Consider the following 14,643-nt stretch of genomic DNA (forward strand, 5'->3'; position numbering starts at 1 on the left):
AATATAAATAAATAAATGTATAAATATATACAGGGGTAAACAAATAAATAATTAAATAAATAAATGTAGAAAAATACATACAGTACAGGCCAAAAGTTTGGACACACCTTCTCATTCAATGCGTTTTCTTTATTTTCATGACTATTTACATTGTAGATTCTCACTGAAGGCATCAAAACTATGAATGAACACATGTGGAGTTATGTACTTAACAAAAAAAGGTGAAATAACTGAAAACATGTTTTATATTCTAGTTTCTTCAAAATAGCCACCCTTTGCTCTGATTACTGCTTTGCACACTCTTGGCATTCTCTCCATGAGCTTCAAGAGGCAGTCACCTGAAATGGTTTTCCAACAGTCTTGAAGGAGTTCCCAGAGGTGTTTAGCACTTGTTGGCCCCTTTGCCTTCACTCTGCGGTCCAGCTCACCCCAAACCATCTCGACTGGGTTCAGGTCCGGTGACTGTGGAGGCCAGGTCATCTGCCGCAGCACTCCATCACTCTCCTTCTTGGTCAAATAGCCCTTACACAGCCTGGAGGTGTGTTTGGGGTCATTGTCCTGTTGAAAAATAAATGATCGTCCAACTAACGCAAACCGGATGGGATGGCATGTCGCTGCCTGAAGCTGAGGTCGCCATGCTGGTTCAGTGTGCCTTCAATTTTGAATAAATCCCCAACAGTGTCACCAGCAAAACACACACCATCACACCTCCTCCTCCATGCTTCACAGTGGGAACCAGGCATGTGGAATCCATCCGTTCACCTTTTCTCGTCTCACAAAGACACGGCGGTTGGAACCAAAGATCTCAAATTTGGACTCATCAGACCAAAGCACAGATTTCCACTGGTCTAATGTCCATTCCTTGTGTTTCTTGGCCCAAACAAATCTCTTCTGCTTGTTGCCTCTCCTTAGCAGTGGTTTCCTAGCAGCTATTTGACCATGAAGGCCTGATTCACGCAGTCTCCTCTTAACAGTTGTTCTAGAGATGGGTCTGCTGCTAGAACTCTGTGTGGCATTCATCTGCTCTCTGATCTGAGCTGCTGTTAACTTGCGATTTCTGAGGCTGGTGACTCGGATGAACTTATCCTCAGAAGCAGAGGTGACTCTTGGTCTTCCTTTCCTGGGTCGGTCCTCATGTGTGCCAGTTTCGTTGTAGCGCTTGATGGTTTTTGCGACTCCACTTGGGGACACATTTAAAGTTTTTGCAATTTTCCGGACTGACTGACCTTCATTTCTTAAAGTAATGATGGCCACTGGTTTTTCTTTAGTTAGCTGATTGGTTCTTGTCATAATATGAATTTTAACAGTTGTCCAATAGGGCTGTCGGCTGTGTATTAACCTGACTTCTGCACAACACAACTGATGGTCCCAACCCCATTGATAAAGCAAGAAATTCCACTAATTAACCCTGATAAGGCACACCTGTGAAGTGGAAACCATTTCAGGTGACTACCTCTTGAAGCTCATCGAGAGAATGCCAAGAGTGTGCAAAGCAGTAATCAGAGCAAAGGGTGGCTATTTTGAAGAAACTAGAATATAAAACATGTTTTCAGTTATTTCACCTTTTTTTGTTAATTACATAACTCCACATGTGTTCATTCATAGTTTTGATGCCTTCAGTGAGAATCTACAATGTAAATAGTCATGAAAATAAAGAAAATGCATTGAATGAGAAGGTGTGTCCAAACTTTTGGCCTGTACTGTAAATGACTGAATAAATAAATAAATAAATAAATAAATAAATAAATAAATACGGAAATACATAAGTAAATTTAGAAATAATCACAGGAATAAATAACCACATAAATAAAATTAATTAATTTTAAGAAATACAGAAATTATTTAAAAATACGGAAATAAATAAATACATGTATGTATAAATAAAGGAATAAATACATAAATAAGGAAAAAATAAATGGTTTTATTAATATAGAAATTAATAAATAAATATGAAAATAATTAGGTTAATATATATATAAATAAATAAATATGTCAATAAGGAAGTGAATACATTTATTTTAAAAAATGCAGGGATAAATAAATACAAAAATAAACAAATAAATGTATGAATAAATAAATGAATATATTAATAAATACAGGAATAAATCAGTAATTCAATTTATAACCAGTAAATAAACACATAAATAAATAAACATATTCTAAATAAATAAGGAAATAAACAGAATAAAACAATGCTGAAATATATACAGAAATAAATAAATTCAGACATTAAAAATATATATATGTTTGTAGTTTAGTTAATGAAGTTGAAGTGGATCATCAGCAAGATGGAGACTACTTAAAGCATGAATAATAAAAAGTCAGAATAACAGCCCTGTTTTCAGCTGATCCAAAAGGGTTTTTAAAGAGCTTATTTAGCAACAAATAAAGGAGCACTTCATCCTTCATCTTCATTCTAACCGCTTCATCCTCTTGAGGGTCGCGGGGGGGCTGGAGCCTATCCCAGCTGACATCGGGCGAGAGGCAGGGTACACCCTGGACAGGTCGCCAGACTATCGCAGGACTGACACATAGAGACAAACAACCATTCACACTCACCTTCACACCTACGGACAATTTAGAGTTACCAGTTAACCTGCATGTCTTTGGACTGTGGGAGGAAGCTGGAGTGCCCAGAGAGAACCCACGCTGACACGGGGAGAACGTGCAAACTCCGCACAGAAGGGCTCCCACGCCCGGGATCGAACCGGCAACCCTCTTGCTGTGAGGCGAGAATGCTAACTACCACACCACCGTGCCGCCCCTTCATCCTTCAAATTATCACAAATATTCAACATGAGCAATTCTGGAGATACGTAGTTTTCACTGGACAGGAATGGCATGAAACACTGTTTTCGACAGTGGAGAAGTACAAGGATGCATGAAAAGAAAATACTTAAGTGAAGTACAAGTATCTCAGATTTGTACTTAGAGCCCGGTCTCACTCCAAAGTTGTCAAAATCCAGCGCTTGGGCAGTGACTTGCAGCATCAGACACCAACGAAAAACATTTAACGTCCGCATGACACACGCCCTGTGGTGTAAGGGGGAAACGCGGCGGGACAAGGACGAAAGTTAAGGCGGCGAAAGTCCAACTTGAGTGGACGAGTGGGGTGGTGGATGGGACCAACAAACACAGACTTTCACCCAGACAGAGATGTGTTCACATACCATAAGATTCGAAAGCCAAACCCTGTCAAGTTGTGTCAACATAGTGTGCTTATTTTGAAAGAGACTGCATGTAATCATTAAATTTCCTATGAAAACGGAAGTGTATTTTGAAAGAAGACAATGCATGTAACAGGCAGAACTTGACATGGCGTCCCAGAATGTCAATAGCCAATGCAAACCTTGCATGTCGTATGTGGACGTGGAAAGTCCATGACCAAATGTCAATATGTGACGAGGTCGGAGTGAGAATGTGTTGGTACTTAAGTATCGTACTTTAATAAATGTACTCAGTTATATACCACCACTGCTGTCCACACACTGTGTATTACAGCATCACAAACCAGCTAAAGTCGTCACATACCGCCGCTTTGTCAGTGATTTCTGTGTCAGACACCAACCACCAAAAACCACTTTTCACAGCAGTACGATACGCTGCTGGGCAGAACCTTTGAGGTGTTATGATACGCCACCAGTTGGCTGGAGGGCACCTGTCACAGTGGAGGGGTTCAACCAACGCCAGACTTTCCAGGTGTTCACTTCTCATATGAATGCAGAGTCAAACTATTATGTTTTTTTCCCAGTCTAACCATGTGCTTTTGTAGACGTCTCTGCGTTGGTTGCAGTGTCCCCGAACATCAACAGCAGACGCAGGAGGACACCTAGCGTATAATATGTAGACATGAAAGTCCACTGACAAAGCGACAAAGCGGCGATATGTTACGACTTGGGATAAGTCAGGATTAAACCTCAAAGACGCCATTTGTTAGTATCTCTGTAAACTTCCTGCACACTGCAGCCATATCACCCTGTCCTCACTGTTCTTACACATTTCAATAGTCTCTGCTATGCGATCATATTCCTATCTTCATCTAATCAATACTCTAATGCACTTCTTTGTGAGCTGCTGTGCATGGTTGGATCTGAAATTCAGCATGTCACACAGACAGCACGAGTCAACATAGGTTTATCCTTTGGACTGTTTAGCAGGGGGTGGTGCCAGAGCACAGAGTTGGTGGACTATACTGCACTCATTATATCAGTAAAGACAGACATGGAGCTTGGATCAGCGGTAAGTACAGTGAGGAGTAAGAGGGTACTGCTTGGTGATGAGATCCGTCCTGCTGTCATCGTAATTAAGGATGGAAAGATCCATGAGATACTCCCAGACAGAGACTTTTCTGGAGCTGCTGCCTGTGAGGTAAGCTGGCACTCATTAGTATCTGTTTATGAACTCATATGCATTGATTTAACACTCCTAATCGTCTATGTGCACTTAAACCACGGTGTTGTGACCCGGCTGTGATGGCAGGTGCTGGATGTGGGCAACAGTGTGGTGATGCCAGGCGTTGTAGACTGCCATGTTCATGTGAATGAACCAGGCCGCACCTCCTGGGAGGGTTTCTGGACCGCCACCAGGGCTGCTGCGGCAGGAGGGGTGACAACAATCGTGGACATGCCGCTGTAAGTTGAAGAGTTTCCCCTCTCCAAATCAATCAAAACCCACTGTCTGACCTCACAAGGTCACAGGTGGAGGGTAAAGGTTGCAGCGTAAACAGAATGGGAGATAACTGTCCTCCCAGCCCAGTCACCAGAAGAAATGACGTGCACATTTCTGTAAACCATGGATATGTTGCATTTGTATGTTTCATACATATATATGAGCTGACTGTCATTTTGAGGACGGGGGATGGTGTAACAAGTGAGATGGCTGCAAAGCTACTAGTGATGTGACGTTCGCGAACGAGCCAAGTCTTTGAACTGGCTCTTTGAAGTGAACGAGTGAACCGGCTCTTTAGAGTGAACGAGCCAGTTCCTAATTTTTTTGTTTTTTGCTTTAATTTACTTTGTATCCATTAATTTCAGATTATTTGATGCGGAACAAGTCGAGAGAGACTAGTTTGGGAGGGAGAAAGACAGTGCAGCCGCTCACTCGTTCACTTCAAAGAGCCGGTTCAAAGATTTGGCTCTACTTGTTGTTTATAAAGACTGTTGCTATGGCTACACCAAACTTTATATCTGCGGAGTCTATTCTGGGTCCACATTACAATATCCGTGATGCGATAAATCACCAATGCAATTCGTCATTGAACCCAATAACACCCCACCACCACCACCACCACCACCACACACACACAGGAAAAAAACAAACAAACAAAAAAAAAAGAACCGCATCTTTGAACCAGCTCTTCAAAGTGAACGACAGCCAAAGAACCGGCTCTCACAAGTGAACGAGAACGATCCCATCACTAAAAGCTACAGATCACTGCTTGAGACCAACAAACAAAGATTATTAGCAACCCATCGCTCATTTCTAGCAGTGTTGGTGGCACATACATTTGTTTAAAAGTGACCCCCTGCTGTGTTTCCACCAAGGATAGTGCCACAGAAAGTGGTTGTTATGCAAAAAAGTTATTAAGTAATATCAACACAGTAGTCGCCGATATACTACAGATCTGAGAGTTAAGTTTTTGTGGATTTTTATGTTTGCACTTACAGTACATGGCAGTGGTTTTGACAAATGGGAAGTAATATTTTGGAGACATTAGATTTTAAATCACCCACAGTGACGTTCTTTCTTCCCACAGAAATAGCATCCCTCCAACTACCACTCTTGGAAATTTTCACGAGAAGCTGCAGGAGGCGACGGGGAAGTGTTTTGTGGACACGGCCTTCTGGGGAGGTGTGATTCCTGGCAATCAGGTACAGTGCAACAGCTTGGATGAAAATGAAAACATTCTCAGCCGGATGGTGCTGAATTATAGGCAAGCACAAACAACAGATGTTCTCCTTACAGCTGGAGCTTCGGCCCATGATCCAGGCAGGAGTGGCTGGCTTCAAGTGTTTCCTTATCCACAGTGGTGTGGAGGAATTCCCACATGTGACGGACGTTGATCTACACGCAGCCATGAAGCAGCTGCAAGGCACAGGAAGTGTCCTGCTGGTAACTCACCACCTGCAGCATCTTTGATAGCACATCAAAAGTTTGAAGTCGTGAAACTGAAAAACCCTTTGCTGTGTCTCCTTTAGTTTCATGCAGAGAGGGATGTTCAGCCGACAACAGAAGAGAATGGAGGTAAAAATAATTTTACAGCGTACAACAGATCATCTGTTTGTGCCAAACCCTATTTCATCTATTGCAGTCTCCGTTAAGTAAGTGACCCTTTAAAGGGAGCGTGTATTTTTTCAAGTGACTAATGGCAACAGCGTCTGAAACTGGTCCAGTATTGAGAGAGACCACTGCAGCCGGCAGCAGCGAAAAGACGCTGCAATGTAGGGCATGTCCATACAGTCAGTTTACATCCACTAAAAGTGTTTGTTTTTGCCACTGTCAGGCTTAGATTTTTATATCAAGTGTCCGACAACATTATGGAGAGGATCCCTGCAGAGATAGGCCTTTTTGTTAAAGAATAAGATCCTTTTTGTTTAACCATAAACAGCCCCGAAATTGCCATCACCAATTCCACCAGACTTCATTTAAACAAACAATAATTTTAGCGTGTACAGAGCCAGCATATTTTCACATCTTACTGGGCGAATAAAAGATTTATTTCAACCAAACCAGAGAACAGTGGAAAGATGAACCAAGAGAATTTTTGTGAGCTTCATTTTGTTTTATGTTGACAGTGAATTAAATGTGTTTTACGATGATAAAATTACTGTTTATTTAAATGGAGTCTGGTAGGATGGTTGATGGCAGTTTCGGGGCTGCTTCTGGTTTTAAAAAAAAGGATCTTACTCTATAACAAAGAGGTCTATCTCTGTAGGGATCCTTTCCATAAATTGTCAGTCACTTATAATACCAATCTGAGGCGTTCAGTGGCAAAAACAAGCTCTTTTGGTGGACATAAATTGATGTGTGAAAACGCCCAGAGTGGTTACATTGCAGCCTGGCCGCTGCTGCTGGCTGCAGCACTCTCAATATTAGACCTGTTTTAAAGATTTTTGTTCTCATTAGTCACTAAGCCACAAAAACATGAGAAAATAGGCCCAGGTTGGAAAATACCAAACTTATCCTTAAAGAAAATCAACTACAAATTTGTCATTATTGGTATTTTCTGCAGTATCTTTTGAACCCTTTGCTATGTTAGACCCTTGCCAGTACTCCACCTTCCTGCAGTCCAGACCAGACGTCATGGAGATAGAGGCAATTCGCACCGTCACACAACTCTGCCTCCAGTACCAGTGAGACTCAGCGTGGTGACAAATCACTATAACATCATAGTGGATCGTTCTGGTTGTAATTGTAGCGTAGATGCCACAGCGAGCTAACTCTCTCTCTCCAGGGTGCGGTGCCACATAGTTCACTTATCCTCTGCAAAGCCACTGCAACTGATCCAGGAAGCACGGAAGGCCGGAGCGCCCTTGACAGTGGAGACCACCCACCACTACCTCAGCCTGTGTGCAGAAAACATACCTGCAGGGGCCACACAATTCAAGTGCTGCCCCCCCATCAGAGGAGCTGCTAACCAGGTGAACAGACGCTGAACGATGCTCAGTGGACTGACTATTTCCAGCGTGAGCCGAACAGTGTGGGCTGTACCTGCTTTATCATTCTTTGATCACTAGTAGATGGTTGATTTTGTTGCCACAGGAGCAGTTATGGTCCGCTCTGAAAGCTGGGCAGATTGACATGGTGGTGTCCGATCATTCCCCCTGCACCCCTGATCTGAAGAAACTGCAGAATGGAGACTTCACTGAGGCTTGGGGAGGAATTTCATCTCTACAGTTTGGTAATTAGACTAGTGACAGACATTTTTATTATTTTCTATCAAGTGGAGCAACAATTAAACTGTAATCCTAGCTCCATAAGTGCAAAACTCAATGCAACGTAACATTACATGTTTATATGTGACCTGGGGTCGTAAATTTTACACCCTAAATCCATAAATAGCTTTGTTTCAACCATTTTGGTGAAATGCAAAATGGATTTGGTCTGTGGATTCACGTCTTGAAGCCTTTGGCATTTTGCCCATTGCCATCTTGGATTGTTGGAGCCAGAAGTGACCATATTCAGACAAGAGGGTGGAGCTGTGCAGCAGCCAGAGGTGGATGTGACGCACGTGGTCAGATTGAATGTTTAAAATTCCATAATTTTGCATTTCAAAACAGTTCTGAAGTCCATATTAACAAGGTGAAGCCTAAGTGTTTTGATTGAAAATCAAATGGATGCAAAGAAACTGAATTTACGATCTTGACCTTTATATTAATTTAATTCAAATCTGCACTGCACTGCCACAACAGTGTGGCCTTGAAACCACGGCTACATGCCACCCTGAGGTTGTCTCTTAGACCCGGGTCTTTCAAGATGTTGACTGGTCTGCAGTCAGTTTCCACCCATTTAGCGCTGTAGTTAACTTCTTCGGTTTAGTTTCATCCCAAGGTCTGTGATGATTTGCTCCAAAATACTGTTTTGCCAACTGTGGCAATGTGGTTGCCGGCTAACATCAGTCTGAGTAGCTGCACCTGTGTGCCCAGCTCATTGGTGGAAACTCAAAGTACTTGGGTGATATTTTGATTCCATTTGACACAAGGTGCAGATTACTTTTGTTTTGTCAACTGAGCCATTTGGGAGTTTTGTAAAGTGAGAGGAGACATTCAAAAGCACAGTGGTGTCGTTACTTTCCATCACTGCAGCAGGAAGCAGGGTGCATCAAAGGACAGATATATAGATGAGGACAGGTTGTGTTTGGGGAGGCATATTCATTTTGTAACACTGGTTGGAATTTGGACTGTAAATAAAGTGGGTGTATTACTTATTTTTTTAATGGGTGGTAAACAGACTAGGGATAATTGTATATTAGTTGCAAATAAATCTTATTTTGGTTTGAAAGCTCTACTTGATACCTTTCCTCAAGCCCAAAGATTAAAAAGTATGTCGTTTAAAAAGTGTTCCACAAATCAGTTCATTTCCTGAATCAGCTAACATTAACACTAATGAGTCAGCACTTAATTCCCCAGATGATCCACTTTGTTTGAATCAATCAGCATCCAATCAATCAAAGTGCAGGAGGGACCACGAAGAACTGATGATACATTACTGGAAAAAAAATGGATACCAAAGACAATTTTGTTCAAAACTATGTGGCTGTCAACAAAAAATGAATTGCAGCATGCAAAACTACAGGTCGAAAATTACAGACGGAGACGTATTAAACTCCAGTGAACATGTTTAAATACAAATTTTAAAAAGGCATTCACGATTTTTTGTAAAACTTATATGTAATTTCAACCACTGTTAAAATGGCATTACATCTGGATAAGTTAAAGTTGGGTGCTTGGTATGTGTCAGGCTTGATTTGGGACACGACTTTTGACTTTGACTTTGTTACTTGGCCCCATCTCAGGTATTTTTACATTTTAGCTTACCTCACCAGGAGTATATGTGTTACATGACATTCTCTGTCTCAACATTGTGTCAAAGGTCATTCCCTAATCAGCGTCTAAATGCAACAGTATCCTGACTGAATTATATTCACTAAGGAGTGATTTAAGAGACATCAGGTGACACTTATATCCTCTATCACTTACTGTACAGATTTTGTTTGTGAATTTACATCCTAATGAGTGTTTTAATATCTGAATATAGGGCTGTGAGCTGTGAATAGGATAAAGCACTAGCATCACAGGCTGCTGTCAGAGTCATGGCAGTTCTCACATTATTCACTGTCTATGAAGCAGCTCCAGGATCCGTCTCGACATGACAAATCCTCTCTGCTGTTCAGCTGAAGGAGACACCGGCTAGAATTCACAACTTAAACCTGCTCTGTGCAATGTTACAGGGAATTTAAATGCAAATTTCCCTTTTTAAGTGGATTAGTTTCTCTCTCCTCCTCACCCGTAAATCCTTCTGACAGTCTCCCACAGCGGGCAAAGTTCACAGAGAGGTAAACAGCAACTGAGCACAAGTTTAGAGAACAGAGCAATCATTTACTGTTCAGACAAAGAGAGCAAGCGGTCAAAGTCTGACACCAGCAACAGTCTGATCCACAGCCAGAGACAAGCTATGAAAAACCTCATCAGTATTTGATGGTGTCAGCTCAGTCCTCTGTAGGCTTTGTAGCAGTCACTAATGTTATAATTCCTGAAAATGTATTTGCACCCGGATCATTCTATAAGTGGGGGTACATTTCATGTCCATTGTCCATTTTTTAACTATGCTCCTAAAAATATATATTTCACCAATTAAGAGAAAGCATAACATAAAAAAGACAAACATTTTGGACACGCTATGTTTCATTCAACTTAAAACTGTCAGGATGTTTCTAAACTAACAGTCTTTGCAGTGTCCACTTTTATTAGTTGAGTGAGTCTTGGTCTCAAAATAGTGATTAAAAAACATTAAAGTCAGTGTTTAAAAATTCTAAAAATTCAAACTAGGGCTGCCAAATAACTCGCTTTCATTTCAATTTATTAAATCACAGAAAAAATAGACTCACAATTCAGTCTTTAGATGCTTTGCTTAACTTAAGACTGATGTCTTTCTCCCTGATTTTGTGTTTAGATGGGCGGATACAATTTCAGAGTTTAAAAAAACTCCCTACGTTGCGGAACCAATAGTAAATCCGCAGGGCGGTCCTTCGGTGGCTCGCTGAACTCTTGTGCTCGTAAACATAGTCCGACTGCATTAAAAGTTTTAAACAAAGTGGCTGTAAGTCCTTCATTTCCACAACTTTGTGGACTGAGCACGTTTGATAAAATGGAGTTAAATCTCTCGGCATCCATTTTCAAGCTCTCTGTGTGTGTGTTTCCTTGCTGACGAGAAAAGGGAGAGCTCACATTTCCAGGAGGGCGTGTCCTTTAAAAAAATGCAAGAGGCATTGCTTTGTTGCCGGCCGTTTTCTCCGGTGTGTTAAACACACTTTAGAAAGGCGTGTCCCCAGACTATCAGAAAGCGGAGATCTCTGATTGTCTGGTGGCGAGACTACAGAAAAAAGAACCCATTAAAAAAAAAATAACGCTAATTAATTGCGTTCCGTGGTGCACTTTGACATGGTGCGTCACTGAAGGCCACAGTGGCTTTGTCGCTTGATGGAGGCAGACAAGACGACGCTGCTCGGCCTCGTGAATGGAACATTTACATTTAAAAAACGCCAAGATGGAACTGTTGATAGGAGTTTCTGCAGTAAGGAATTTTCGCTCCGTTTCTTCGACCAACAGGGCTCTCATTTCAGGGCTCATTTATGCTCAACGTTAAATACGGATCTGGATACGAACGGAGCCTTCTGTCCGTGCTCCGCGTTCATTTCGTCTGTATTTCTGCACTTTTCCATAAAGCTTATGGATACGAGCCAAACGGAGCAGTACCACCGGAAATCGTGGGGGCAGTGTTGCTGTCACTACCCGATACGTAGCTTTCGTAAGACACGAAGAAGAAATAACAATTCAATTTCTCTCATCGGCAGTACTAGAGAAAAGAATTCTCCGTCCTCCAGTGGTGATGTATTTAAAGGCCTCATCGACCACTGCCTCCTACAACGCTGCCTCTGTTTTTGTCTTTTATGCAAGAGGTACATTATCAATATCTCTTCCACAGTCGCCATGTTTGTTTTTGAGTTTGTTGTTGTCATAAACTTTTGACGCTGGGGTGCCTCCTGGTGGATATATTGGTTAACATCCATGCCAACGTAAAGGGCGCATGGAAGTATGTGGGCAATGACGGTAACATCGTTTGAAATGGACATATACATTTTCGTATGTAAAGGGAGCGACCCATGTGCTCTCACTCAGTGGATGGATGATGTCACAGGAAGCCAATCTTACAAAGGAGGACGACACTTCAACGATTTCCTCCAGTTTGCTTTGCTATCGAAGCTAACGTTAGCTTAAAAAGTTAGCATCACAGAGAAATCCAATATTCCTCTTAATACCTTCCCAGTTTCTGATGGAGAACAGGAAATACTTTTTCCCTAACCTGATATGAAGTGTGTGCTGCACATGTGAACATTTTTGATGATCACCTCCGTCCAGTCCTTTGGTCTTATCACATTTAACCATAGCTGTCTTTGTTTTTGTTGACGGGCAGTGGTGGAGCCATGACTCCTTCTATTCTGGCTCCCAATAACACAACAAGACCACATTTTAAGACTCCTATGTAGCCTTCAGCCCTGTCGGGGAGAGGCAGGTTTTGCCACATGATGCTGGCTATAGAAGGGTCTAGTGGGATTGACTCCCTCTTGAGGCCAAGCCCAAGTGGCCATCAGAGGAACTGCAGTTTTTGGCATTTCTGTGTTGGCTTCATTTTTCATCCCCAGTGGTTGCAGCTTGATCTGCATCTCATGTACAGCGCCTGTTAGCTGGAGAAATCGACCTGCTCTGTGCAACACGTTGTGGCACGTCTGCTGGAAATGCCTTGAGGTTGCAGACGTCTCGGGCGGCTGCGTAACATCTGCCCTCTACTCAGTGCACTTTTCTAGTTTGCATTATTGGTCAAGTAATTACATTATTGGGTTTTATCACATTTTTGACCAGGTTAAGTGCAAATTTTACACGTGTTCAGAACATTATGACATTATTGGTGCTACACAGCCTGTCAGTCTCTTCACCCATCTTTAACATGTGCAGGTTTGCCTCTGTTTTGGAGTTCAGCCAGTAAGCGAGGCTTTCAGCTGTGTGATGTAGTGAGACTCCTCAGCCAGAAAACAGCCCAGCTGAGTCGGCTGGACAACCAGAAGGGCAGCCTCGCCCCCGGCTATGATGCTGACCTGGTGATATGGGACCCAGAGAGAGAATTTAAAGTTAGTAAAAGTCATATATGATATCAACAAACACCTTAAATCTGCTGATATATTGAGGACAAAGAAAATTGATGTATTAATTTCATATTCTGTCACACTTCACAGATTAAAGAAGCAAGCATACATCATAAAAACAAGGTAAAGCACGTTAAATGAACAAAAGATGTGATGTAAAGTTTTTTCATATGACTGAGCTTATGATGATATGTGTGTGTGCAGCTAACACCTTACCTCAGCGTCACACTGAAAGGAGTGGTGTGTGCCACCATCGTCAGGGGGCAGCTGGTGTTCAGAGAAGGCTCCTTCTGCCCCAAGCCTCTAGGGAAGCATCTCCTCATCTCCTCAGCTGGGAAGCACAACGACAACAAGCTGTGATAAACTTACCTGAGTTATTGTGTCATGTGAATCTGTAACAGTGCACTATGGTGTTTTCATCAATTCTCTCGCACTGAATGCTTTTTATTAGATTTCATGATCTTAACATTTTTCACGGTTTGCTTAAAATATCCTCGATATCAGAAGTACCTCCAGAAAACAATATAACCTCCTGAGATAAATATTCTGTGAAGATAATTAATAAAATGCATTATAAGCTGATTGCATCTTCACAATATCTAATCAGAACACCATACGGACCAAAAATAGGGACAGTAAGGAACGGTTCCATTGGGATCATCCATCAACTTTTCACAGCAGAAACAATAAAAAAGCGTACTGTACTGAACCGGACTGCTTGGTGGAAATAGGCTTTTGCTGCTTCCAGAGTTGTAAGCATCAATAAATATGAGTGACAGTTGGTGGTTCTCTTGGATTAATCTTTTACCTTTTTACAAAACAATCACGCTGCTGTAAATACCTAGATTATCAAAACTATTACACTCCCATTATTTCACAGTCTTGCATATGGAGGTGATACCAGAACAAGCCCATTGTCTGAATCCATGAGCATGGCTCCACTGCAGTCCACTTTACAAGCACTGTGACTGGCTTATAGACAGGGGCAGGTTAGGAGACAATGGGCCCCTCTGCAAAAATATGCATCTCTTTGTAGTTGTAATGTAACTTTTTCTTGGTTTATATCTCTGAGGTAACTTTGTGTCTTTTTGTGGTTGTTTTTGCCCATGTTTCTACTATTTTTGTCCCTGTGTGTCTCTCTGTTGTCATTTTGAATCTCTTCCTGGTCTGTACATGTTAATTTGAGTGCTATTTTCCAGGTGAAGGTCAGGGGGCCCCTCTTACGGTTTGGGCCCCTGGGCCTGGTTAGTAATCCATCTATGCTTATGGACATGCAATCAAATAAGTCTTTGTATCTGGAGTCTGATGACAGTCATCATAGATCTAGACACCCTAGAAAAGTTAGTTTCAAAGTTTTGATACCATTACAATACAATAATGTCAAAAATTTGATTTAAGGGCCAAATAAATAGATGATAATTAAATAGTGCTTTCTTTTTTGGGGCCTTTGAGACACTTTCACACAACACATTTTTGATTATCTGTAAATCAGTATTTCAGGGTTTTGTCACACCATGTCATGGGAAATTGGACTCACTTTCCATTTTTGTCAAATCACACCAGCCCATATGAGCATCAGTAGTGTTAGACTGGATGTGCAGGGCAGTTCTCAACCCAAACACCAGAAAAAATGTTGGTATTGTATGTTTTTGCAAACCAAATGTACGTTATTATGTAGCAGATACAATGAAACTTTGCATCTCAGAAACTGTGGTTAATGTTCG

The 14,643-nt window shown here is 41.7% G+C and overlaps 1 protein-coding gene across 3 annotated transcripts in view; it reads left to right on the plus strand.

The window, feature by feature from the left end:
• zgc:103559 (Allantoinase, mitochondrial) overlaps positions 1-14,375 on the plus strand; it is a 28,540-nt gene extending 14,165 nt beyond the window's left edge. For 2 of the 3 annotated variants that reach the window (XM_049588769.1, XM_049588768.1), the window contains exons 2-12: positions 4,155-4,368; positions 4,480-4,631; positions 5,756-5,870; positions 5,965-6,111; positions 6,198-6,243; positions 7,259-7,352; positions 7,454-7,640; positions 7,762-7,900; positions 12,732-12,904; positions 13,010-13,042; positions 13,124-14,375. In XM_049588769.1, coding sequence (XP_049444726.1) covers positions 4,222-4,368; positions 4,480-4,631; positions 5,756-5,870; positions 5,965-6,111; positions 6,198-6,243; positions 7,259-7,352; positions 7,454-7,640; positions 7,762-7,900; positions 12,732-12,904; positions 13,010-13,042; positions 13,124-13,279 — 1,389 coding nt within the window. In that variant the 5' untranslated portion in view covers positions 4,155-4,221 and the 3' untranslated portion in view covers positions 13,280-14,375. Of the gene's footprint in view, positions 1-2,201; positions 4,369-4,479; positions 4,632-5,755; positions 5,871-5,964; positions 6,112-6,197; positions 6,244-7,258; positions 7,353-7,453; positions 7,641-7,761; positions 7,901-12,731; positions 12,905-13,009; positions 13,043-13,123 lie in introns of those variants that run through there. The other variant, XM_049588767.1, reaches the window with a different exon arrangement.
• The last annotated feature ends 268 nt before the right edge of the window (positions 14,376-14,643 follow it).

This window comes from Epinephelus fuscoguttatus, linkage group LG10, assembly GCF_011397635.1.
Source record: "Epinephelus fuscoguttatus linkage group LG10, E.fuscoguttatus.final_Chr_v1".
NCBI lineage: Eukaryota > Metazoa > Chordata > Actinopteri > Perciformes > Serranidae > Epinephelus > Epinephelus fuscoguttatus.